Source organism: Phaethon aethereus (assembly GCF_964289735.1).
Source record: "Phaethon aethereus genome assembly, chromosome: 20".
Lineage (NCBI taxonomy): Eukaryota > Metazoa > Chordata > Aves > Phaethontiformes > Phaethontidae > Phaethon > Phaethon aethereus.
Genome location: NC_138596.1, coordinates 7,448,855 through 7,475,640, shown reverse-complemented (window position 1 = coordinate 7,475,640; position 26,786 = coordinate 7,448,855). Strand labels below are relative to the sequence as shown.

The 26,786-nt window shown below is 46.3% G+C and overlaps 1 protein-coding gene across 1 annotated transcript in view; it reads right to left on the bottom strand.

The window, feature by feature from the left end:
• The window catches only part of PRRC2B (proline rich coiled-coil 2B), a gene marked incomplete at both ends in the record, with an annotated part of 33,378 nt that extends 26,682 nt beyond the window's left edge, over positions 1-6,696 (bottom strand). Inside the window, 6 exons of the mRNA XM_082008925.1 lie at positions 189-430; positions 1,076-1,219; positions 4,049-4,121; positions 5,110-5,212; positions 5,435-5,612; positions 6,582-6,696. Of these exons, the coding sequence (XP_081865051.1) occupies positions 189-430; positions 1,076-1,219; positions 4,049-4,121; positions 5,110-5,212; positions 5,435-5,612; positions 6,582-6,696 (855 nt within the window). The remainder of the gene's footprint in view (positions 1-188; positions 431-1,075; positions 1,220-4,048; positions 4,122-5,109; positions 5,213-5,434; positions 5,613-6,581) is intronic.
• Between the last annotated feature and the right edge of the window lie 20,090 nt (positions 6,697-26,786).

The following is a 26,786-nucleotide window of genomic DNA, read 5'->3' as shown; positions in this document are numbered from 1 at the left end:
ACACTATCCTAGCATGAAAGGGTAAAAGCACAACAGGGGAAACTAAAAATAGATCACGAGAAGGATCCCTGAGCCAGCCCTGGGAACCAGCTGAGAGTCCAGAAACCAGATAGCTCAGCTGACTTCAAACCCCACACACATTATAAGAAGCAAGGATGTTACATGGCTGTGGGGAAAGGGCAACTTACAAAAGCAGGTAGCATGTCATGGTATGTAGGTGGTTGGTAGACATTTCCCATGAACTGCGAAGCCCCTTTGCGGACAGGCTGAGCTGGGCGGAGGGACGGCTCCTTCGGATCGCTGGCACTCACTGAGGAGGGGGCTCCATCTCCAGTGCTAGAAGTCTTGTTGCCCAGCTCAGCAGGGGAGGCGGTCAGAGATGTGGCAGAGGTTATGTTCCTCCCACCGCCCTCCCTCCAACTGGTGACATCTGGAAGGGAGGTAATAATTATGTTAACATTTGTAAATGCAGTCACTCTGCCAGAAAGTCTCGAAACTCAAATACTCTGGTCAAGCCCTAATTACAATAAGCATGTAGAAAAACATTAGGGACCAAGGAAAATTTCCAAATGCATGTATTTTCCTAAGAGACTAGCAGCATCAGCCATTACTAAGTAACTACTGCACCAGTGGTGTCCTTATTTGTCAATAAATTCAAATCAACTCTGCTCCCCATCTCCACAGTCCTTACCCTGCAGAATTAAGGCCAATCAGATCATGTACAAAGACTCAGAGAAGTCACATTACACCACCCACTCATTTCACTTGTGACTCCCCTTGCCCAGGGGGAAGGGGCCTGCTTTGCAACATCACGCAGCAATTTCTACTAAACAGCGTAGCTGATGACAGTCCATACTTGTCTATCTGGACCACAGAACTCAGCCAGTGAACATCAGCACTACATGTGAATCTGCGGTCATTTGCTAAGCAGCTTGACACATGCGAACTCATAAGAAAGATAAAAGGAAATGTAAGGATGGAACATCTGATACCACTGTGAACTGGCATCACCCTGCCCAAAACAGAATCTATGGGGTTATGAGCTGGGATAAGGCAGAGACAATTATCCACTTACTCTGGGGGCGGAGGCTTGGTCCTGGCCCATACGACGGATCTAAGGCGCCCTTTTCTTTGCCAGCCTTGTCCTGCTCGCCAGCTGCTTTCAGCGTCGGAAATTCCTCGGGAGAGAAGGATAACAGTCGGCTTGAGGCCCTTGAACCTGTCAGACAAATAAGTGTGGAACTCAGAGATCTTTCCACTCTTTCAATTCCCTTACCAGATCAGCCTGGAAATGCACTTCCTGAGAATCTGGGCCTCCAGCATGTTTAAAACCAAATTACTACCGTACCAGCACCTCAGCTCACATCCAAAATGCTCTCAGACACTGTCACTGACACGACAATGTGTCCTCACCCAGTACCCCCACACTCTTAACTTGGGATCTTCATTTAAATTCTCACGTTCAACAAAGTCAGAGTGAACTTTCTTAGCTTCCAATTATTTTTTTAAAGTACAAAATTCAGTCTGAGGCAGAGACATAAATTCTGCAAGATCGCTTATAGATGATACCCTGTTATCAAGTATTTGACATTTCTATTCAGGCTCTTTCTGCTCCGATCTCATTCTACTGTGGAAGTCTATCGTTGAGATTTCTGGCAATATACTCCGTGAAAGACCACAGATAAGAACCGAGTGCTATATGCTTTACCCCACGCTCCTCCCTGCTGAAGCACTTTTAAGATGCAGATCACTAGCCAGATCAGGCCAGGTGCATTTCTAGTCGTTGGCAAATCGTCTTGCCGACTCATCAGCCACCCGAGAATGACAGCTTTTTGTCCATTCTAAAGATCTGCCAGTGACCGGAAAACAAAACACAGCAATTCCCCTAAATCTGTTGGCAAGATAACCCTGGATAAAAGGAAATTGTCAGCATTATTGCACTACTAAACGTTTAAAAAATTGCTTTTTTGAGACCTGCTTCTTGGTGTTACTTGGCTAATGCTCTTTTTAAAAAGGGCATTTCAGAATTACCATGTTAGAAGTATCAGCAATGAGTGCTGAAGACCTGAAAAAGAGTCTCATCTATCTTTATCCTTTCTTGCCCTAAGGAGTCAAGGAGGACTGGCTTCTTAAAGTCATTTTCACTTTCTGGAACTTGCACACTGCACAAGACCCCTCATGTGAAGATTTCCAGTGAAGACACTGCAACTGCTGCACATAACATCTTCAAATATTTTGGACAGATGAGAATACACAAGAAGGGCATTTCTCAAATACACCACAAAATATCTGAGATGTGCCAAGAATTCTGATTTCTACTGCATTTTCTACTGAACTAGAACAGCAACGAGAATATTAACAACATGTCTTTCGGGTGAGACTTCTACCCCCCAGGTAAGGCTGCACAATGTAGTGACTGTTAATGTGCAGGCGTTAATTTGCACTCTAAACCTAAGCAGCATCACACTGATAGAAGTTTGGTGCATCTTTTTTCTGCCTCCAAATGCCCCTTCTACAGAAGACACAGGGACAGACCAGTTCATAATTGATTTACTAGACCACGTTTCTTCAGGATATGCCCTCCAAAAAAGATTTTACAGCGCTAACACCTGAAAGTGAGCAAAAAGCAAAAGACTTCCCTCTCTGTCAACAATATTAGAAACTGCTGTACTAGCTTAAAAAGAAAAGCAGTTGTTCAATGCCATTGGAGAAGAGGTGCGAGGATGGGATGGCTTAAGAAGTCCTTTCAGCCAGATTTCTGACATTTCTGTGATTCAATTACCTTCTAATTAAGCTGCTCTTAGCCACATATACAACTCTTTCCTTGGGTTGAGAACTCTATATTGTTAAGTGTGACCTAGAATGAGTTTTCAAAAAAAAAAAAAAAAAAAAATCTTTTAAGAACACTGTTAGATGATCAGATTTCAAAATGACTATACAGGTGGTCCACACAGCAACAGCCTCAAAAAAGTACCAATTAACCAAACAAGACACAGTCTTTGCACTGGCCACCAACATCAGGCAAGCACAAGTCTCTGCTTTCACATTTCACCTTTGAGAAACACCCTCTCATTAAGGGACTAATTTAATTTAGGACAAGCTTGCCCCCTGCAATCTGCAGCTGTCTTAATTCTTTCAAATCTCTCTGCAATTTCACTCAACAACTAAATGGTTCCAGGTCTGTTCACACTAAAACAGGGGAACTGAGCTGTTACTCTCACTACAGTTTTAATGGTAGTACTCAGTGCAGCTGGAAAGCACCTCCTGTGTGGAAATGGATGCATCTGAAGACAACTAAACTCCCAATCTATGTTAAATCTGCTTCAGGATCCTCAGTCAAGCAGAAGCCATTAATGCAGCACAGTACTCAGGGAGACTTAATAGAAAGGCGTCTCAGACAAGGTGTAAGCAAGTGCATCCTGCAACAGCTTCAGTGCCACTTCCACCCACTGATACTGTAATACCCTTGGACCAAGGATGCTGTGTACAGCATCCCTGAGTATTATCATCACTGCTTCACTTTTGACCACCTAATTAGGTGAAGCTCCCCATGCTACTAGCCATGGAGATGCTTACATTTCCAGTCTCTAATATCCTACCTTCTCCTTTCATCTTTTCTTCTAAACCAATCCCTCCCCTCATCCACTCTGTTTTCTGCGCCTTTATTATACACTGCTCTGGGCTGGTGGAAGATGCGTATGAGGGGGCAAATGTTTCCCTTCTTCAAAACCGTCATCCCCCAGAAGTCCCTGCTGCTTCCCAAGTGCATGAATCATTCTGTTTCAAGGTGGCAATGAGACACATTCTGTTCAAGCCATGTCTTGCACTGGCAGACCCAAACAGATGCAGTTGCGTCATTCCAGCCAACACACTACGCTGACTGAAAACAAGACTCACAAAGCCTCACTGCACTGTAACCAAGACAGCTGTGTTCCATTCCAAACCAGTCCAGGCAGAGAGGGCAGGAAGGAATGGAGTCCACCCTATCTCATGCACATCTGGGAGAAGCAGGCACATACCCAGATCCATTTCTGTTTATCATACTCACCACCTTCTTGTCCTGCTGGCTTTCCATTCAGCTGTGCCCATGACTTTGGTCCACCTGGCACTGAATTTGTACTCTGAAAACAAAACACAAAAGAAAAAACACCCACAGATCAGTGAACTCTCATGACTGTTTCTCATTTCCTGGCTGGCACCTTCAGACCTATAGATCACCCAGACGTCACTGGATATCACAGGTCTCACCAGCTTCTTGTTGGGGCTAAAGTCAGCTGCTCCCCACTCCAGTGTCCTGTGATGCTACAGCAAAAATCCTCTTCTCTGCCCTGCCTCTCATCTCAAGTCTATTCATCTTCAACAGCTACTTCCTCAAACCATTGCTCTTGCTTTCCTCCCTCTAATCAACCTTTCCCTTTGTTCTGTTGCATTTTCCCAAACGGTCCCCCTTAATCTTCTAGATTTGTTCCATGCTACACCTCAACTTGAAGGCTACCCTACTTTCTCATGCATTAACCACTCTTCTCTTCAAAACATAACTCCTGTCCTGATTTCACTGAACCTTTTTTAAGGTTAAGGGAAATATTTTTAAAACTAAAAGTGTGAAATCTGCAGCACAGAGGGGACAGGTCCCTGCACTCTCTGGGAAAACTTTCTTACTTGCCAGTAGCTTTTTCAGGTCCTGACACTGCCTACTTCTCCCACATGACCAGATCTCTTCTTATCAAGTCTCATCAGGCTGGGAATAAGAGCTGGGTCTGTTGTCACAAAGTGACACTTGAATTAGACCCAAAGTAAAATAGTTTAGAAGTGCTAACCAGCCATCCCACATTCCAGCCATTCTTCCTAGATTGAAACTAAACTTTCTGCACACACTTGAAAGGTACAGAGGTAATGTGCACAGAATTTTACTCTAACTGCAGCACAGCATTCCTGGGGCACAGTAACAAGACAGTCAATCTTACAAGAATGGATTATATAGGAGCTGTCCTGTAAATTGCAGGCTGCTGATTCTTACTTGTGCACGGCAATACAGACAATTAAAGAAAAACCTCAAGCTGTCTGGGGACAGGGGAAGCAGGGTGGCAGTCAGAGATCACTTGCACCTACCTCCTGACTGATTGACTGTGTCGGCTTCTGTAAATTGGAGACAGATTTCTGCAAACCCTGCTGCGGCAGCGACTCCTGCAGCTGTGCAGCCGTCACACTGGAACTGAAAAGAAACAGCAGAGGGGAGATCAAAGGGGAAGGAAGGCAAGACGACAGACAAACAACTCTGGCAATACAGCAGTTGCTAAAAAGATCAAGCTAACATTGGCTCTACACTGGCATGGACAACAGAGGACTGATCACTGTGAGGTCCAACACACAGCACAGCGGTGCACAACTGCTGCTGCTTGCCTGACAAAACTAAGCAAAGATTAGTTCTACCTACCTCTTTTGGTCTGGCTGATCCTGCTTGTTTGCCCATCCTGTGCCGTCCTTGGGTACTATAATGATGTTGGGGTCGTTTCCTTTGTTCTCAGACTTCAAGCTAGGCAAGTTTGCAGGAGGTGGCATGCGCCGGGCAGCAGCAACTTTCCCAAGACTCTGTAAGCCATGTCTAGGAATAACTAGTGAGAAAGGAACAATGTCAGGTTATAGAGAGCTACATCCTGCTAGATAAGTAACCTTAATTAGCATACTGTGGCTGGGTGCAGTCCCAACAGAACTGTATGACAAGCAGCACCACTGCTGCTACATCAACATACAGGTCATTTCCCACAGGACCACAGCAACGCAGCCGTCTGTTGTAGCAGCTGGCTAACAGGCAGCCTCCTACAACAGCCAGGAAGGAGAGAGAAATAATTCTCCCTAACAGAAAATGCCCACAAAGTCTTTTAGCTACCTGTGCAGATATTCCTCTCTCATTTCACCAAGGAGAATCAGCATTGCCCTTTCACAGCTTGGGGAAATGGCCATCCAAGTCTACCTCTTAGCAGAGGCAGACAGACTGGTAATCTAACCCAAGAGTCCTGATTTTCGAGCTCTACCTGCCAGATCACATTTATTAAGATGGTATTTTATTTTCTTTGGTTTTCTACTCCCACACTATATCCAGAACCAGTCCAGGAAATGTTTCAATTTTTTTGACCGCACCATCTACTTTTGGTCACTCCACTGCAAAACTCACTCAGGCTCTTCCCCAGAGGCCTTCAATCCTCAACTCTCACCTCACACAAAGTCTGACTAACTTAAGGCACTTCAGTCAGCTTAATTTCCCTGTCTTGGTATAGCCTAAGGCCCTGCTAAGGCTTCCACTCAAGTTTGCAACCTGACCACTTTGCAGCAAGGACACAGGCTAAACAAAAGGGCCAACAGTCCCCCAGCTGTATTGCCCTAATTCTTCCACATCTCTACAATAATAGCAGCACAAAGAACTGTAGACATTTTCCTTGAAGTCCTAATGAAACACAGGCTTAGACTCCAGCACAAACAACTCTGCAACCCAGCTGCTTCCCACTAGACCAACAACCTGAATTAGCTCTGCAACACTACTCTTGGAAGACAACCAAAAGGAGCTTTCTGAAGATGCTTCTTACCTGTAGTTCTGATAGCTTCTATTGACTTTCCTTTATACTTATCAAACAGGCTGAGAGTCGAGTACTTGCTTTTCCCATCCTTTCCCTTGGTTATTTGCCCCAAACGATCGGACATTGCGATGAAATGTCATCTAGTAAGGAAATTTCTCTGCGCCGCTCCCGATCTGCCTTTTAATGAAAGAGAACCAGGGGAATGCCATCAAACAGATTATTTAGCCACAGACAAGTAAAAAGTAAAACACGCACAATTGATAGAACTGCAGATATTCAGTGAGCAGACACACTAAGTTACAAGGTTTTAATCCCCTCCTCTTTAGGCACAAGAAGCTTGTGGGATTTAAGATTCATAAACTGAATGAAAAGAACTGCAGGAACACACTTCTCATAGCATCATTTTTTTCTGCCACTCCAGTGCTGAAAGAGGTGAGCTTCTTTAAGTCTGAGACTACAAGAGAGGGTGGTCACCACAGTCCTTGCTTTCAAAGAACAAATCTAACAATAAGCAGTTAGGCACAAGGATTCCTAAACATAAGTGACAGAAAAGCACTGTATCTTATAACACACTGGAATTTAGCATTGGGTTTCCCACTGAAGCACTGGTAGCCAGGTTTGTACTATTTAGGATTATGGTTCCACACTAGCCACAGTTAATGACTCGTACCAACAATTAATGCTTTGAAAGCATCACTCGAAGGCAGTTATTTCTTCAAATTCCCTTTTCCCATTTGCTGGCCATGAGAGAGAGTTAAGGAGTCCAAAAAAAACCTGCTCAAATGAAACAAGTTCAGACTCTTGAACATGTGGGTTCAGCAGTTCTACTATGAATCCTGAAAACACTTAATAAAAAAAAATTACATTTCTCTGTTGCTGGCACCTTCAACACCATTTTTAGCAATAAATATACTATTCACAATGGATGTGGTTTGTTAATTTTTCACTCTGACCTTCGCTGGCACAACATGCTGTGATTAACACCCTTCATGAAGTCTCTTTACTTCACTTTTTGGCTCTTGGAGCCTCAGACAAAGCTGAAACATGGGGAACATACACTGTAGGTCAACTTTTACGTGGGTAAAGAAACTTTGCTTACTTTCAACAGACCCTTCATTTTTTCAAGCCTAGTTCTCTCTTCTAAAATTTCTCAAGTCTAGGAGCTTAATCTAACCTCTTCACATGTAATTTAGATTTCCAGATTTCTTCTTGTAAAGCTTCCGTTTCAAGCCTAAAACTACTGGCAGTTTCATTATACCATTTGCTAGGTCTCATTTTAGGGTTGCAACTCTGCTGGAGTAACAAAATGCTGTATGTATCAGACCTTCCCACCCTTCACCCTTTCTCACACTCATCCATCTGAAAGCATGTTTCAAACCCAGTCAGAAATCGCTCTTTCTGAAAGAAACCAGAGGCTGCAACTTCCACCAACAATGCCTTATCAACCATGATTTCCAAGTAAGAGGATTACTCCATTGTGCATTATGTACAAAATAAAGCACAGACCACAAATATGCTGGATACAGCCAGTTTGAGAACGTACTGCAACCTGCAACTAGCCGAGTAAAGCACATCTAAAGGCTGCTGCCAGAGGGCAAGTTTCTGACCAATACGCCTGGCACCACGCAGCGTTCATTCTTGCTTTGCAGGATTTAAATCAGGCCTGGCAGGAGCAAGAAGCCATGGACTCTGTGTGCTAGGCAGCAAGCAGCGTGGTTGCGGACAGAGGAAGAAAAGCATTTTCTGTCACTCAGTAACAGCATCCACAGGATGCTCAGGAAAAAAAATAAACAGGCTCCACGAGGAGCCCCTCACAGCCACCTTTGCTGGACCACCACATGGGGCTGCAGCACGAAGGCTTGTGGAGGCAACAGGGCTGGCCAGCATTCTTGAGGCACCTTTTCCTGCAGAGTAGCAAACAGATCTTTGGCTCCGGTCTGGTTCAGTCTTTGCTCAGATGTTCACTGTGTGCCAAAGAAAACAATAGCTCCTCCCTCACTTCCCCATTTCCAGTGTATTTTATTAGTAGGACAGACATAAAAGAGAAAGGGAGAAAATACACTGATTAGCACAGACTTGGCAGGAAAGTAGAAGTTGGACTGAGAACAATGACCTGTTTGAACTGGCAGAGTTGTGGGGAGCCCCGGACCAGAGCAAATAACAGAGGGTGCTGCGCGCCAGCCCTCAGCTGTGCTGGCAAGCACACAGCCACCTGCTTTTACAGGTATATTCAGCCTTGCAGAAGGAGCCTGGCTCAGGGTCTATCCAGACCACATCAATCCGGTAGCAACCTCACACAATCCCAAGCAATAAAGTCCACTTTGAGGTTCGAAAAACCCAAACCAGTCAAAATTAGCAGGCATTAGAAAAAAACCAAAAAACTACCACATCAGGTTCAGTAGTTAGCCAGTTAACAGAAAATCCCCGAGTTCCTGAAAGTCAGCATGCAAACAGCACGCAGGGTAACGCTGCCAAAGAAAAACCCTGACAACCAGTTATGTAACTGGGTCTCAGCTGCCTCTTGATTAGAACTGCTATCATTAAAAGGATGCGGGAGGAATACACAAACACTTCAGAGCAGAGGAGCTGGGGACATTCTGGGATAGAGCCCCTTGTCAAACTTTCTGGGACAGCCACAACTGCTGTCTGGGTAAGTGAAATTTAATTTGAACTCCTTCAACACTTTGAAGCTGAAAAGGTGAAACACTGCTTTGTTTGTGTCATGTGTGCACTCCAAAGGGGAAAACAAGTCCATGGAGAGGTGAGGCGTTTCCATACAGTCACTGTGCAAAGAGGCTGCAGAGGCGCTGAGCCCCCTCAGAGCCATCCTGCAGGCAGGACCTTGCTGCCTGTCCCTCCCAACAGCAGCCAGCTGCACATCTGCGCTAGTCCATGGGTGTATTGGCCAGGGGTATCACTTGGCACCCAGGTCACCCGCAGCACTTCAGAGAGGCCACAGAGCCTCCCAAGGTTGTCATGACACTCGACTATCTTCCCATCGCACAGTCAAGCAGGGAATCCAGGCAGGGATCATCAAGGCCTTCCAGTCTTGCAGGACGAAGCCATTTCTGATAAAAATCAAGCTCATTAAGAACTGAACTGCCAGCCTGCATGTTTATTATTATGAGAGCTAGAACCAGAAGGCACATGCCGATGCCAACAACTGAAAACCGACAGCCTCAGCAAAGCTTCTGACCTGTGCTGAGGGTTGCCATGTCTGATAGCTGACCCTGAAGAAAACATTATACCCTGTTATAGAGAAATAAAAAAAAAAAAAAAAAAATCACCAGCATTTCTGCAAGGTTTGTCTCTGGATTTATAGAGGTCTTTGGGGGAAGGTTCATTATCAGTTTTAGTTTGGACCTTAGCTCTTCCTGTTCTTAGGACTAGCAAGTTCTCCTGTAATATCCAGGGACAGCACCAGAGTGCAAAATACGGAGAGTCTCAAGAGGAACCAGAAAAAATACTGCAGTATGACCAGTTACATTAGAGACCCTAGGGTACCAATAACCAGCAGAATCACTTCCTGGGCAGAGAGCTTCGCTACCCAGGAGTCTTCATGTCCACATCGTGTTGCCCTGAATTTCATATGTGGGTATTCACCCTATCTAACTGCCTTTTAAAGGGGTATGTTCAAATCCCGAGAAAGCAAGTGACATTTTAAGTGCCAAAGCATGCAGGTCTTGGAGCTACAGCAGGGATCTACCAAGCATGGGGAGCCTGTCCTGCAAAGAGTGATGTGAAAACCTTGACTTACTGGCAGTGGTAACAACTGGAAACCCCTGAGTTGAAAACACAGCCAAAGTGAGAGACTCCTGACAAACAGGATTTTTGTTTGCAAAAATCTGTGTCTGCAAAGCTCTTTGTAAGTCTATGTACGAAGGAGGCTGAGCTGCTGGTGTTTTATTCACAAGACTTCAACGGAGCTTGAATATCTGGAAGTTAGCCAGCCTTAATTGAGCAGGGCAAACAGATTTAGGAAAGGTAACACACACACTAGAAGGAATCACTTCAACTACTCGCACACCACTGAGCTCTACACCGAGCAAAATCACTCAGGCAAAGGACCCGAGACCACTGCAGACCTCCACTCTTTGCTCACTTCACAGCAGCAGTCACAAACACAAAACAAAGCAACAGGATGGAGATTAGCAGTGAAGAGGCTTTTCTCCAGAAGCAGGAAGATTTTTGACCTGAAATTTTATACAAATAGTTCAGAAACTCACAGGTTGCAAAAGGAAAAGGGAAGTAAGGAAGTGTTTGGAGTTTGTTCAACTGAATTCTGTTGTGGTTTCTAATGTTACTGGTAATGTGAAATCTTAAAAAAAACATAGTATAGTTTTACAGAAGATTAGTGATGTTCACTCTTCTTTAAATACACAAAGTCACTTTTTGCTGGTACTTCTCATAGCTAAATGTTTATCTGTCAACAGGAAGATACCGCTACTTCTCCTGGAACACGTCCCACCAAGAATCACCTACCTATGAAACAGTCACCACCTGGCTCAGAGATGAAAGACACCACTGGCTGCCCTGGGAAGAGCTGTGGTGAAACAGTATGACCCTAGGGGCTCGGTGAATGATGCACTTATATCCTGTAGAAGCCCTGTTTGGGCCAGGCAGGGATCATCAGCCTAGCAGGGAAGGGACCAGATGAGCCTTCAGTTCCTAGAGGAGACTACTTAGTAAGGAGAGAGGCAACAGCAGAGTATCGGCATCCAGGTACAAAGTCAATAGGAACAATGAAGAGCTGTGCGTAGCAAGGGTCTTGCTGTCTTTCTGTTGCACTGTTTCCAGAGGGAGCTGCTAAGATTTGTTGGTACACCTGAAAAAGGGCTTGCCAAGACCCTGAATGTGGCACCAAGTCCTGCCAGATGGGGAGAAGCAAGTCAGCAATCTGCAGTGCAGAGCAAAGACAGACACCCCGCAGCAAAGACAGCTCCTGATTCCCAAGGGGAGGACCCTCCTTGCTTAGCTGAGCAGGTGTATCTGGCAGTACCAGTTGCACAGTTCCAGCTTCTCTCCACATCTCCCATGAACTTTGTCTCTTTGTAAAAAACAGGCCATGGTGACCAGGATCGCCTCTCCCACCATTTATTGCAGAGGTATGCTGCTAGCTGAGTAATACTGTTAGAGGCTGCCTGCCAGAAGGCTTGCCTGCTGGCCAGCCCCATCATCAGGCCTCTCTAAGCCAAGCCACCCTGGATTTGAGATACGCGGTAGGACCATGAAGAGGAGAGGCAGAGTCTTCTGGAGAGCGTATCTATCATTAACTCTGTAGCGTGAAGTTGTACGAGCAGAGGTAAAACATGAAAACGAGGTGGGAAGAAAAGGCATGTCCTGTAAGATGACCTGACCTCATTTGCTTAGCTCTGTCTTCACCAAGCTCACCTGCTACCCCCTCTTATAAATGTACCAACAGGTTGGGAATCACAACTACTGTTACTGAACTACTGCACAATTCTAGACTAAACAGATCTCCATCATCTCAAGTCTGGCTTGTGAAATACAAAAGCCTCACCTCTGTAATAAACAGCTTTCCCAGTGCTGGAAAGGCAGACAGCAGAGAAAGGTAGCCAGAAAGGGTGAATTTGTAACTTACTGTAAAATAAAGCAGGCTGGAATTTGAAGAGCTCAATTGTATTTACACAAAAACATTAATGAGTTCTGTTGTCCTTTCTTGTAAGGGCTGGACAGACAATGCCACACCCTGAATCAGAGCCCTGACCTCCAGTAACTGAAAATGCAGACAAAGCTAAGAAATACTTCATCCTAAGGATGCAAGACTATGGCATGGAGAAAAAAAAAAAAAAAAATTCCAGCCAGAAGGTTGGTCCACAGCCCACAGAAAGTACTTACAAGATCCTGTGCTCATGAAACTCCCCTCCTTTTCAAGCAGCAGAAAACCCAAGGTGTGCAGTAAATTATTTTCTTGAAAGGAGTGTCTGTCTACAACAGCCCTCCAAAGAATTGGAGCCCATTTTCTGCCCATCTGCCCCACCATGCTGTAAAGAAGGAACTGACCCCTTGGTGCCAGCTTGTCAGGAAGGAATAACTGTATCTCTAACCCAAGAGGAAGCGCTGCAGGGCTTTCATACCCCTCAGAATCAGGAATTGATTACTGCAGGGAGGCAGCACCTCCCAACATCTTACGAAGTACTAGCTACCAACATCACACTCATTGCCCTCTCATCCAGGCCATAAAGGTGTTAAAGGAGACAAGTCCCAGCACAAACTGACTCTGATGCCTCTATCTATAAACCTCACCAGTCTCAGAAACCGTAACTTCCTGTAGTCACTTCTGCAGCAAGACACAATAAAAATAAAGGAGCATATTTCTCCACTATTTCACATTTCAGAGGCAAAATCCACAGAGGACAGAGCCCCTCAGTTCAGCAAGAACCACCTGTGGCTTCGACAAATCCAGACCCCAACTGCTCTAGTACAAGAGGAAAGGGAAGTGACCTAGTGATGTCCACGAGCTGCCTGCATAAAAGAGGGTTCATATTCAAATGCAACTGTTTACCCTTAAGAGTTATACTTACACTCTGGCTTCTCCACAACCAAGGCCTGGAGCTGAAGCACACTACCTACAGCCTCCAAAGTGATTCTGCCTTCCACTTTGCCCTGCTCAGGTTCCTCTGAGAGCTGAGTGTCCAGGGAGAATGCATAGATACAACATCCTGTTCCCTCAGCACCAAAGCAAGGAGACTGATCATGAGCAAGCAATTTAAACCCAGAAGAAATTCCTGGCATAATGCTTTGTTGGCAAAACCTGTTCAGAAAGCTCCCGGCAACATTCATCTGAACTGTAAGGTAAACTGGGCATTTAGGTATCTGAGCAACAACCACAGACTGTGAGTAGCTGGTAGGAATCTCCTGATGGGTAAACAGGGCCAGTACTATCAGTCCTATTTTACAGGCTGGGTAACCAAGACAGAGAAACAATTTGCTGAAGGAACACTGTAGGCAGTGTTAGACATCGCAGAGCTCAGGTTTCAGCCCCAGTCATCCAAACCTGCACTGCCAAGACCCTCAAAGAAAATGCAGCTCTTGATCACAAAAGAGTAAGTTGTAAAGAAGAGTCAAATGAGGAGGGAACGCGCTGCAAGCAGCATCTGCCATGTCTAGAACAACCTCTTCCAGTGGAAAGAGGTTCCCACTTTCCACCTCTTTCCAGCACAGAAAGCAGATCCAATCCTGCCCACTGTTTCAGAGGAGCCCATGAGAGCAGGAGGCACTCACACAGTGTGAACTGTTCTCAGGTCACTGCACCAGGTCTTAGGACTTGCTCAAGGTAAAGACACTTCCATTACTAACAACTAAACCGAACACCACTGCATTTTAAGGTTGTGAAATTCCCTTAGTCCTGACACTTCTGCCATACAGACTTTTATAAATCATCACAGTGATGATACCCGTATAACCGAGGTGAAATACAGCAAGAGCTGCATAGGTGAAGCACCTGTGCTGCCAGCTCCAGAAACCAAATGCAAGCCTCCAAGTCATTAGATGTAGCTCACCCTGGAGAGCCCTACACAGCCAGGACAAGGACAAGGGGAAGGACCACAATCGACTGCTGCCAGAGAATAAATATATTCTGAGGTGTGAGCACAGAAATTCTTTGAGTGAAGTTACAAACATTTCACAAATCCTTTACCTGGTCCCAAGCTCAGCAACCTACTCCATCTCTCAGCACTGAACATAGGTTTTATAGCAAACAAGCAGAGGGGAAATCAGAGATGTCACAGCTCCAGGAGATGAAATCAGAGCAAAGCTGGCAGTCTTTAGGGTTAACAGTTCTTTGTTCAGGAACAAATACAGCTCTTTCCACACAACTGCCATCAGCTGTTGAGTAAGCAGCTCTGTTTTCTCTGCAGTCTCAGGAAGGATCACACTGGAATGGGGCGGTAGGTGTTTACCTTGAGTCTATGAGCCTCACTACCAGATCTGAGCTTTGGTAACACCTCTCCACACTCTCAGGCTGTCTGCGGACTTCAGGGCCTCAGCTCCCATTCAGGTTATGCACAAAAGGTTATCTTTACGAAGAGAAAGACTAGAGATAAAACCCAATGATACTAATCAGCAGGCAGTAAATGCCAATCCCTCACTGCACACACAAGGGAGAGGTTCCTGTATACCCCTGTTGCACAGATCCCTCGAGTCCTGTTCCTCCCCAAGGTGCTGATGGGAGCTCCTCCAGCAGGCACCTTTACAGTCAGACAGGCCAGCACCAACACACACACTGCAGGCTACAAAGCTGCTCTGGCAAGAGCTGAATAGATCTTTCGCTATAGGATTTCTCCCAATTTCCCACAGCCATCAAGTCTGATGCAGCCGGTTCAAACCATTAGTAAGATTACAAGCAGTTCACACAAGCCTGCAGTTCATAAACACTGCAGATGCTGAAGCTTCCAAGAAGTAATCCTCCCGGCTCCCCAAATTTAACAACACTAGAGTAATGCAGCATTACACAGCAGCCTTTCTTAGAGGAAGCCTATTCACAGGAGCCATTTGCACTACAAATGAGCGCCAAGGATGTCAACAGGAATCTCATGGGAAAAGGACATAGGTACAAAGTGGTAAGAAACTGCATTGTTACACATGGTGTGGTTCAGCAGTCTGAAGCAATGAGCTTCAGTTATCTTTAGGTAGCTTTAGCTTTTCTGGAGAGCTAGGCAACTTGAACTATGCACAAGACATCTGGACTACGCCAAGCTGGACAGGAAGTGAAAACATTTCACAGATGCTTTAATTTACATAGGTATTTGCAGTGCACAACTGACAAGGTGTGTAAGCGACATCACTTTTATCTTCCACATAGGAAAATGATACCGCAGAACTCTGCTGCTATGCTGAGTGCCAGAGCAAGAAACGAACCCTTCATCTCCCACTTTCTGGGGCTGGAAACCACCCTCTGAATTGCACTGCCTTCCTAACACCGCGAGGAAAAAAGTGCTTCAGAAAAAGATAAACCTATACTTCATACTATCCCAGCCATGAAGAAGCGTTTCTTGAGCATGTCCATATTCCTCTGCTTGCTTCACAGTCCACTCCAAAATCTGAACAAGAGCACTTAAGGCTTTTGTATGGGCTCCCAGCCCACATACAGGTAGGAACAGCTGAAGCACCTACCTCACAGCAGAACTATTTAAAAAAAAAAAATTCACTATATTCCCACAAAAGAAGTATCTGTGGGAGGCAAAGTCCCAGTGCAAGCTCTTCAAACCTGTCTCTATTCACTCCTTGCAGCACCATTACTACAATTCCTGTCCAAAACATCTCAATGGCTACCCAGGAAGGATTCCGCTACCAAGCTTCTTCCAACAGAGTGCAAGCTCTGCAAATACTATATAGTTTACTCCCCTTAAGTGCTACTCACCTGAAATTCAAAGGCTACTGAGGATGCTCCCGACAGCTAATTGAAGCCCTGCGGACATTTGAAGTACTACAGTCCAACCGAGTACTTCTCTTGGCCAGAGCTTAGAACGCTATCCTCGCTTTCTTCATGGTATTCTTCCTGTATCTCTTCGCACTTAAGCCTGGCTCACCTTCACCTCCTCTTTTTGCGTGTTTCAAATCTGGCCATTACCTCCTCCCTTTCATTCAAGGTATGATTGTTTTCACCGGTCCTCCACAGATTAATACCCATAGTCTCTTACAGATGTAACAGTGAGCTCTCTTGCCCCTTCCAGTTTACCAGCACTTTCCTGCAAATGTGTTTGGAACCAGAATACAGACACCGTATTTTGGCTTTAAGTACAATGACCACCTTGCAGAGCTGCATATACATCTTTTAACGCCTCAAAACCACCTTCTGTCCTCACAGACCCCACAGCACCACAAGTCAAGCGGCTTCGCAATGAACCAATGCCACAGGTAAATACAGAACAACCCAGAGCTACTAGACAAGTCTCCAGTCCACTTCAATTATGGTCCCAATGCTCCCAGACAAAAAAACCACAAAAAACAACAACAAAAAAACTCACAACAAAAAACAAACAAAACAGATCAGGATTTACAGCTACACACATCCAAACAAGTTTGCTCCGAAATAAACAGCTCATAAGCCAGTTTTGTACAGGAAACACATGCACACACAGGGAACATCCTGAATACTAGTACAAGTTACTAACTAAAAATGAGCCCAAGCTACGTTTCAGTGAGGCTTAACATTACAATACAACCTCCTGCTTTAGCCCCATTTTTCCCTCCTGTGGGAAAGAACAACTCTTTAACCAAACCAAACGGGTTTTGCACATATCTGCAAAATCCCCTTCAGAAGTTGCTTTCCAGGAGCACGCTGTCATCACTTTCATAAGAAAGTCACTTAATTTCAGCAATTAGAAGAAGTTCTGCGACGGAGAGAACTGCACCTCCCCGGCCTTTACCTGTTCTCTGTGCTTTCACCTCATTGTCTTGATACCTGACAGACTCACAGTTGTACTGCTTCTGTTCCAAATGACAAACTAGTGATAAGGAGCTGTGAAATTATCGACCTGTTAGGAGAATGAGTCAGTGCCACATGAAAAACAAAACCCACTTACAAGGGATGATTAGCTGAAGAGCAAGGCCTGATACTGAGACAACACGCTCATTGCCAAGTTGCAGAATAAATGAGGGATCTAGTAAAGAGGAGCACAGATGACCAGAGAGGTCCAGCCTTTGGAATACACCCTCTCCCTCTCCTAAAGTTACCGTCCTGTATTCAGTAAGTTTCTCCTGTTGGTATTGCTTCCATTCCTACACCAAGAAGATACACAATTACAAGTGGAAATGCTAGTATAGCAAAATCTCTTTGTACAGACTATCATCATAAAACAAAAAATAAAATTACTATTATTTTCAATGCAGCAGCACTTAAGAAAGTTAGTCCGGCTCACTCTTAAATACTTTCAATTACTCAGGTAAGTACAACAAAGGCCCTGAGCAACCAACACTTCTGAACCTTGAATAGGCAGGTAATTCTGTAATGGATACTCTAATAGGCTCTGTACTGTACAGCTCAGGCACACTGGGGGCACCACCAGGCATGCCAAAACCACGGTCCTCATTTTTCCCAGCTGCATCTCGGATGCGATACCCTGCAGGACACGGAGGATGCGGTATAGGAATCGGGTGCTATGCAAAAGCATCAGTGCCACACACAGGAGGACTCAGGATTGTTTGTCTTTATAAGATCACTGAGATACCACAGCATGCTGCGTCAGGCACAAGGCACAGACTCTAATGCCACCCCTACTTTTAGAAGGAGGTTGTTCAAGTAAATTAGCCTTTGAAGTTAGGTTTTACACAAAGCTTTAATAAAAGGCTTTATTAAAATGTAACTATAAAGTTAAATCATTTTTATTAAAATTCCTTAGGAACATTACTCATATTTATTAAAACTAAAATACTTTTAAAGCCTGCATTCTCTTTCCAGCATTTGTATGGACTATTTACTAACTCTTCCAGCTTCCACCAGTTGGCTGAGTTTCACTTTTAAGCTCTCATGCACATAGAGCAAGAAAAAAAGCCCACAGTTCACACACAAAAAAAAAAAACAATGTAAGACCAAATAAAAAATTCTCCAAATTTAGAAAAAAAAACAGTATATAACAACAACTTTGGAAAGCTATATAAAACTAGTGTTTCACTACTTTTTTTTTTTTAAAGAAAAGAAAGGTATCTGCTCAGGTCATGTAGAAATTTATTTTCTTATCAGTAAAGTCTGCTGAAGTCATCCTAAAATGTGTGGCATCTAGTCGACTCAAGCCGTGCAGAAAAGCAGACCAAACCAACAACTAAAAAAAAGAATCACCTTATATTCAATGTACATATCAAATTAAGTACAAAATCAAAATGCAGCTAACAGCAGATGTACTCATACTGGCTTGAGAAAAATATGTAATTCAAAACAAAAACACCCCCAAAAACCCCCAGCAATCTCAAACAGTATTTGTGATTTGCCTGAGTATGACTTTTAATCTTAACTTTTTAACTGTAAAAAGAAAAGGACTAGCCCATTTCAAGGAGGTTACATGGGAGAGGTCTTGTTTATCATACCCCAAAAATAGACTCTGCTAACTAGGAAGAACCTCTTAGGCCACAGTCCCGAAAGAAGCAGCATTGCCCATGATGAAGCCACAGATTGCAGGGACACCCAAAACGCTCCTGATAAAACCCAGGCCCATTTACAATACTTAAGTGAAAAACACAGGTGGGTATTTCAACTTTTCAGGCAGAAATCATCCTGAAACCATGACTTTCCATCCTTTTTTTAAACTCCACTTTAAAATACGGTCTCAGCCTCCCTACCTCTTCTAGACGACTTCTTTATTCCCCAGTCCCTTGGCCCACAGCACTAGCTTTAAGGACACTGGGGTTTAACTACCCCATTGCCAGGAGAACATGCAAGAGGCCTGGAAAAAGCAGGTCCAAAAGCAACATCCTTGCCAATTTATATCCCAGCAATCTACTCAGGAGCAGATTCTCCAAACTCGGGCTCTCCAAGGCAGGGACCAACAATTTATATATCACAAAAGGGCCCCGTTCCAGTGTAGGCCCCGTGTGCATCTGCAATTCAAGGCTTAACGCTTACAAAACTTCCACTATAAACCCCGATTCAGTCCTGGAAGGGGCGGGATGCCTTCCCCTAAGCAGACTACAGCAGATGGTGCAGACCCTGCAACGTGCTTATACTTAATACCTGTTCCTAGAAAGAAACAAATATAGTCCTACACATTTATGTTGTCACCCCAAACACCAATAACATCAATATACAAATATCTGATGAGTTGATACTCAAAAGGAGTATCTCACCCTCTACATGTTCAGAGGACAGAAACAAAACAACTTTCCTAACAAAACCCACAACTCCCAGCTCACTCAACCCCTTTCGCCAGCTTTGACTTTGGGGGATCAGGGGGGTTTTGTAACCACCTTAACGAAAAAACCCTCCTAGTTCACAACCAACACTAGTAAACACACGACCCCCCTGGTGAAGATGCACAGCACATGTATCTGTCCCAGGACCCACAGTAGGGTTTCCCCAGCTTGCCGCACATCTGCTCCCACAGACATATGAAAAACTCCTTCCTAAACAACAAAAAAAAACCCCAAACCATCTTTTCAAACCTACCTAACAAGCTCTCCCAGCAGCAAAGCGCACAAACTCCATCCTCGTTTCCCCATGCTCAGCAACCGCCCCGCACACCCCCCACCCCAAGCCGCATTTCAGCGTTCGACCTCAGCAACCCTTTTGTAGACTCCCGCACAATAACAAACCGACCGAGCCTTCTGGATGCCACCCCCCCTTGTTTTGCTAAGACACACACACACGGCGCGACAAAAATATCTTTGTGTCACACTCCAGACGACGAAGAAAAACAACCTCCCTTTGCGGCGAGGAGGCCCCCCCCATCCCGGCTGCACCCCAGGGGGAGGACTCCAGCCCCGCCGCACAAGGGACACCCGCCAAGCAGGCCGCCTCCAGGCCGGACAACGGGCCCCAAGCCCCGGCGGCCCCCGCCAGGCCCCTCGGGCCTCACCGCGGCCCTCACTGGGGATGGGGCCGGCCCGGCCAGGCCCCGCGGCTGCCGCTGGCGCCTCCATCCCCGCGGGGAGAGGGGGTGTCGCACAATAAACACAAGCGGCTACAGCAGCCCGAGATGGGGGGGCCACCCCCACGGCCGCCCCGGCCCCCCACCGCCAGGTCCCCGGCCGGAGGGACCCGCCGGGGCTGCGCCGCCACCTTCCTCCCGCCGAGCCGAGCCGGCCCTGGCCGAGTCGAGCTGGGAAACCGCGGGGTGCCGCAGCCGCAGGCAGCCGCTGGCTCCGGCTCCATTTTAGGGCTGCCTCGTCCCACCTTCCCTCTCCCTCCCCTTCCTCCTCCCCCCCCCCCCAGCCCCACTCACCACCCCAAATATCCGCAGCCGCCGCCACCGCCGGCCCCCGATACCCACCTGTGGGGGTGGCGGGGAGCCGGGAGTGCCTGGGGAGTCGGGTGCGGAGGGGCGATGGGCGCGGGGCGCGGCGGATGGCGGCGGATTGCGCGGCGGCGGGATGCGGGGCGATACGGGTTCTCACTGCCGCTCCCTCCTCCTCCCCCCTCCTCCTCCTCCTCCTCCTCCTCCTCCTCTCCGTCCTCTCCCTCCTCCCCCGGCCCGGCCTGTCAATCCCGCGCGGGAGGCAGCCGCGCCGCCGCCTGCCGCCGCCCTCCGCACAGCGCCGCCTGCAGGGCCCCACCAGCGCCGCAGGGGCGGCCCAAGATGGAGGCGGGGAGAGGGGGGTGGGATGCGCGGGGGCGAGAGCAGGGGAAGGGGGCAGAGCCGCGGCCGGAGGCGGGTCATTCTCTCCACCTACACGCCCGGAGCAAGCGCCCGGCCGGCCCCGACGACCGTGAGGGAGATCTTTGCTCGGAGGCACCAGGGCGGGCTGAGGCGGAGGGAGCTGGGCCTGGCGGGGTGCCCAGCTCCTCACGAAGGCAGCAGGAGGGGTGGGGGCTGTCGAAGCCGCCAAACACACCCCGACTTCTGTCAGGCCATGAGGTGCGACGCTCGGGCCCCACGGTGCTGAAGGGGACCCCGAGCTCACTGTTGTAGGGTTCATCCCCTTCCAGCTACCCCAGCTCGAACCACCCGCGCCAGGGAGGCTGCCACCAAGGGGGTACGGGAGGCTTTTCCTCTCAAATTTTTGCCTCCTTGCTGTGGTGACCCTGGTTAGGGCCATGGGCGTTGCTGTCCAGCAGGAGTGGGACCAGAAAATATCAGCGAAGGCTGCCTGGTGCTCCTCCCTGGCTTCACGGGCAGCAGGTTCAAAGGCAGCCTGGAGGAGCTGCCCTTTGGAAGGACTTCAGTCTAGAAATACCTTTTAATTTGTTCTCTCATTAATGATGATGGAAATGAATGCAGTAGAGCAAGGCGGTCACTCCTGTCCCAAAAAACTACGAAGCCATAAAATACAAGTAGCCTCATATGGCAAACATAGTCTATGGTTAGGCCGAAAAGAGCTTCAGGTTAACATGATGCAAGCAGCAGTCCTGGCAAGAAACTGGCACTAAAGATACTGTCGTAGAAGTTGCTGTGCAGTGCAGTTCCTCTGCCCAGAGGGTCTTTTATAGCTTGGGAGATGCGGTCTCACACACAAGGACAGACCATTTTCCCTTGGATTCTCCTTCCCTGGCCTGTAACAAACTCACATGGGTGTCTAGCTCTGCCATTTTGCAATGAAAGACCAGACCGCAGGTATACGTGCATTTACTTAGGGACTGTTCAGCAGTCTGCAAAAATGGCACACACACGTATATGTGAGAGTGTGCGTGTATAATACCTCGGCATGTGCTGGCTCCTTGCAAGCACACTCTAGAGTCACCAATCACACGCTGTCACCCTGCATGTCCTTGCCCATGAAGAGAAGATGGCTTTCGAGCGGTTTTGCAGCACGTTTCCCTGGTGCAGGCAATGCCTCAGCAGGAACAGTCCTCACCTCTCCCCAGGTTACAGGAGCAGTGTAAGGCCTGGCACCGGGATCACAGCTCATGAGAGATGTGTCTGGTCTCAAACAGTCATCAAGAGTAATGCAGAGGGAAGAAACGCATGAACAGCTTTCTGGGCCATATGTGATGTTCCTACAGTTGATCTGCACTGCTGTCAAAGTTGCCAGGCACTGAGCTACCACAAAACACACCAGCACTGCTGAAAACTGTCATATGGTTGTTAGATCCCCTCCTTTTCTGGATATCAAAGTATGACGCTACTCCTGTCCCTTTGGTGTCTCGTCTCACCTTTCCTGCAGCATGTTTTTTTCTGTCTAGAGACAGCAGGCCCATGCCCTCCACTTCTCTCCTTATAGCATGGAGATGCCCACCCTCCTTCCTGACATTAGCGAACTCCCACTCACACCCACTCCCTGGGCAGCCGGGGCATTAGTCTGGTGTGTTTAGTTGTTCTTTCCCCATTGGTCAGACAAGTACACACATGCACACACACACACACAGACAAATAGCTCTTCTAATTTGCTTCCTGCCCATACAAACCTCGCTGTCCTCCATGAGCAAAGCTACAGGTCAGCCAGATTTCCAAAGAGGGCTTCTGATTTGGTCTGCTGCTTTTCATTCAGCCACCCTACTCTGCAGCACTGTCAGATGAGGAGGAAGAGGAGACTGAACCATCTGGTACTATATGCTATTGATGCATAAGAACAACAAGCACCCAAAGGAGTTAATGTTGCTCTTCAGGAGAGTGGACACTGTGGGATCCCCTCACTTTTGGTGACTCATGCAGCCACCTACAACCCAAACCATCAGCAGGTGACTCATGCGGACTTGTCCAGGTCAGCATTATGCACACCTGCTGCTGTAATAAGCAGTTCTCCAAAGGTCTCTTGTGCATCTCCAAGGCAACAGTCCAAGACCAAAGGAATAGATGCACCAATTAAAGAAAAAACTAATGCGACCTGTTGTGGAGATCAAAAGGCCAAGTAAACAAATGAAAGGCAATTCTATGTTCATTACCAAGAGTGTACAGTGCAGCCCCCACAAACTCATGGCTTTCCCACCTGTGCCCAGCAGTGTGTCAAGGCCAACTCCGTGGAGCTTTGCAAGTCTCATGGCTCAGGAGTGCACTGGGGCTGGGCTTCTCTCTGTTCACAGTTGGGCATGATCTGAATAGTGAAAGGACATAGTCTGTCCCTACCACCAAAGGGAAGAGCATGGCTCCACTACATCCTGGTCCATGGGGACACCATCAGACCTTGGTGTAAGGTGATGAATCCCCGTGTTGCTTTTCAAAAGACCTGCACCATCTTGCACCTGCCTATGTATAAACAAAAACAACTGGTGTAAGATGAGAGCTGGTGGGATTAGACCCGCAACAGACTGTGAGAGAGGAGTGTCGACAGCGAGAAGAGATATGGGCAGAGACTGATGAACAGGTTTCATGTGGACAAAGTTCAATGCACAGCTCTACGCAAGATTCATTCTGGAAAGAATGCTCTCCCACTCTGATTTTTTGACCTGTTCCAGAAAGCTGAGCAAACTAAACCCTGGAGAAGAGAGTCAAACTCTCTTGCAGCAGGAAGAGTCCTGCTTAATCTTCCCAGGATTAATTACAAGTGAGAGCAGAAGCCCTGCTGTGTGCTTCATCCTCCCATTAATGAAGAATCCTGTCAAATAGAAAATAACCATTGCAGAGGACTTACAGCCCTAGTATAGAATCTGCATCTACAGAAATGTCTTGTGGTCTAAGGCTTCCTAGAAATAATAGAATTACTATTGTATTCCACAGGCTTCCACAAAAATTTGCTCTGAATCTGTAAATCCCTGACCATGGCTTGCACCATGCAGGGTGGTTTACAGCAGAGAAAACTGGAGGCTAAATGCTCTTGTGCCATTTTGGTATCGCTTCGCTCATCTGTAAACAGCAGCCTGCAGCACAAGACTTCCTGCCCTTGCAGTCATTCACAAAACTCCGTAATCCCTTTGGAAAAAGCAAAAGATCCTGCTGTGTTCCCCATCCAGAGGCCATTCAGCACCCGCAAAGTACACATTTACCTTACCAGGTCAGGTCACGGTCCTTCTAATTTTCCATCCATCTCAGACAGCAGCGAACATCAGCTGCTGCAGAAGAAACACACAGTGGACAGTTGTGGAGTAACCTGTCCATGTGAGAATATGCTTTCTAATCTCATGAGGTAGGAGCTGGTTTATACCCTGAAGCATGCAAATCCATTTCAAATTTGGTTGCGTCTAAACCAAGAATGCCTCATGACTTCACTAACTTCCTTAGCTCATCTGAGACAGCTACAGGGAAATTAAAACCTGCAACTACGTGAACAGGGCCTTAGGACCCAAAACCCAGTCAGCAAGAACATCAATAGAGTTGAGCTGTCATATATGAGAGGTGGGAGAGAAGACATGAGTAGCTCCGGCAGTTCTCTGTAATTCCATGTATGATGCTGTGTTATCCAAATATAAGGAAATGCTTTGAAAGCTAGACCTCAAATAGAGCAAAGGGACATTGGGTCTCAAATACAAAAGGTTGATTCCCCGCCCCTGCTATTTGAGACCTAATATCGAGTTGTTTTCATAAAATTGTTTTTAAGAAGCATAAAGCGGTGTTCTGATGAGAGAGGAAGCTGGAGTCTTTCACCTCTCTAAGCAGAAATAGAGTATGAAATACTGGGAATGGGAAAAGAGTATGGCAACCTTGGCCTTTACTCCATCCCAGGTTAAATGTGACCAGAGAAAGCAAAGACTGCAATACTACGCTCACTCTAACTCACACTAACTCATGGCATGGTCCCCTCTGCGCATCTGCATTAAGTATCTGGTGTCTTACAATGCAATTATGATAGCTCTGCTTTCAGAGTCAGTTTGTGGGGTCTCTTAGGTTTTTTCCCCAGCATTTGTTGAATAGCTGACCAGTTCACAGGGTATCGAATCCATCTCTGGCCCTGAGATTGCTGAGCTGTTGTATATACAAAGACTTACTTCACAGGTGGGTGTGAAAAAAGTGCTTTAGTTAAGATGATCCCATTCTCACTCTCCACAAAATCTTACCGTCAAGACAAGACACAGGCACTGACTCCAGTTCCTTCCTACTGCAGGGGAGACTGGGTGCCCCCAGCTGCAGTCTCACATGCTCTTTTTTCCCCGCTTCCTCCTCCCCACCCGATTTCCCAGATGAGAGCATATTCAAGTAGTTAGTTATTGCTCCTTGTAGCTGCTGGATAAGGTAGAGGCTGTTCTTTCTCTTTAATCCTTTGTGGCCTGTGGGAGTTGCAGACTCTGTATAAAAATGAGATGCCATTGAAGCATTTCTGTTTGCCAGACTATTGTTTGTCTTTTTAAAGTCTCCAGACCCACACCATTCTTCATGAGTGAATGCTGGCTGCCTGAAGGACAAACCAAAATGACTATTTAAGGCACTAAAAAAGGAAATCATTTAAAACAGAGCTGATTAAAAGGAAGAAACTATTCTTCCAATGAGAAGTGAATTGCTCTCAGCTGGCTTTAGTGCTGAGCTTTGCCTGCAATGAGAACCAAATACCAGTTGCCTGATAGTGCAAGTATTTTGGAGGCACTTCATCAGCCATGGCTTCAGTTTTTCCTTGTGTGTAACTGCAAAACAAGACTACTGCTTCTGCTCATCCTGGCTTGGTGATTTTTCCTTTGGCTGTGCTATTCAGAAGCTAACAAGGCTGTTCCTAGCACAGCATTTAAAGCCCAAACTCTTTCTTACTACATCCACTTGGAAGCCCTCGCACAGCCTTGGTTGCCTAAATAGCAAGAGGCTCAAGAAGAAAAATCAAGCACTACCGTGCATCTTTCTCACAACGTGACAGTTTGTGTTCTTCAAAAGACTCCAAAGAGTCTTGATATGCTGAGTTCTCAGCACCTCAGAAAAGAGGAGAAAACAGGGAGATGGAGGTGCAAGTACTGAAATTTTGCCAGGCGAAGACCTGATTTTTCAATGCAACACTTGTTCCCAGAACACACAGAACAACACTAGTAGGAGCATCTACTTTCATAGTTAGCACCTTTGTTTGCTGCGTCAAAGAGGTTGAGGGAAAAACAATAAATCAAAACAAATAAGGGAATCCAGTTATTTGACATAAAGTCCTAAAAGGCATAGCTCAAAACACAAGGAATATTTCTGAGAAAGGCAACGCATGCCTGCATTGGGTCAACCTGTCTGACTTTTTATGACAGTCCATAGGCAGATTGCTGGATTACACAAATATATATATCAGTCTTATTTTGCTCTAAATCTGAAGATCAGCAATTGTCCCAAACAACACTAGAGCCAAAGCTCTGCAGAGCTGATCCCGATATTTTAGCAAAAAACCCCACTCTCTTTTGAGAATGCGTTTTCATTCACTCTAGTACATCCAGTCATGAAAACTGCAGCCTACACTGGGGACAAGTGCAGCCAAATATTTGAGGCTGGAGTTAGCCACAAGACCTGCACTGACAAAGAAGGGGAAACCTCCCCAGAATGGAAAACAAGGGTAGAGGAATCCATACTTCCCCCAAATTTATTGAAGGAATTTTAAGGTACTTTAAAGTAATTGATTTTGCAATGCCTAATATTCAGTCCAGATTTAAACTAACACATTTTTTGTTTCCTATCTTGAAACTCTCATAATGACCACAGATGTGGCAAGAATGTAAGTTCACGGCGCGTTTGGGTTCACGATTCCAACCTTCAATCACAGCCATCTGATTCCTCCGCT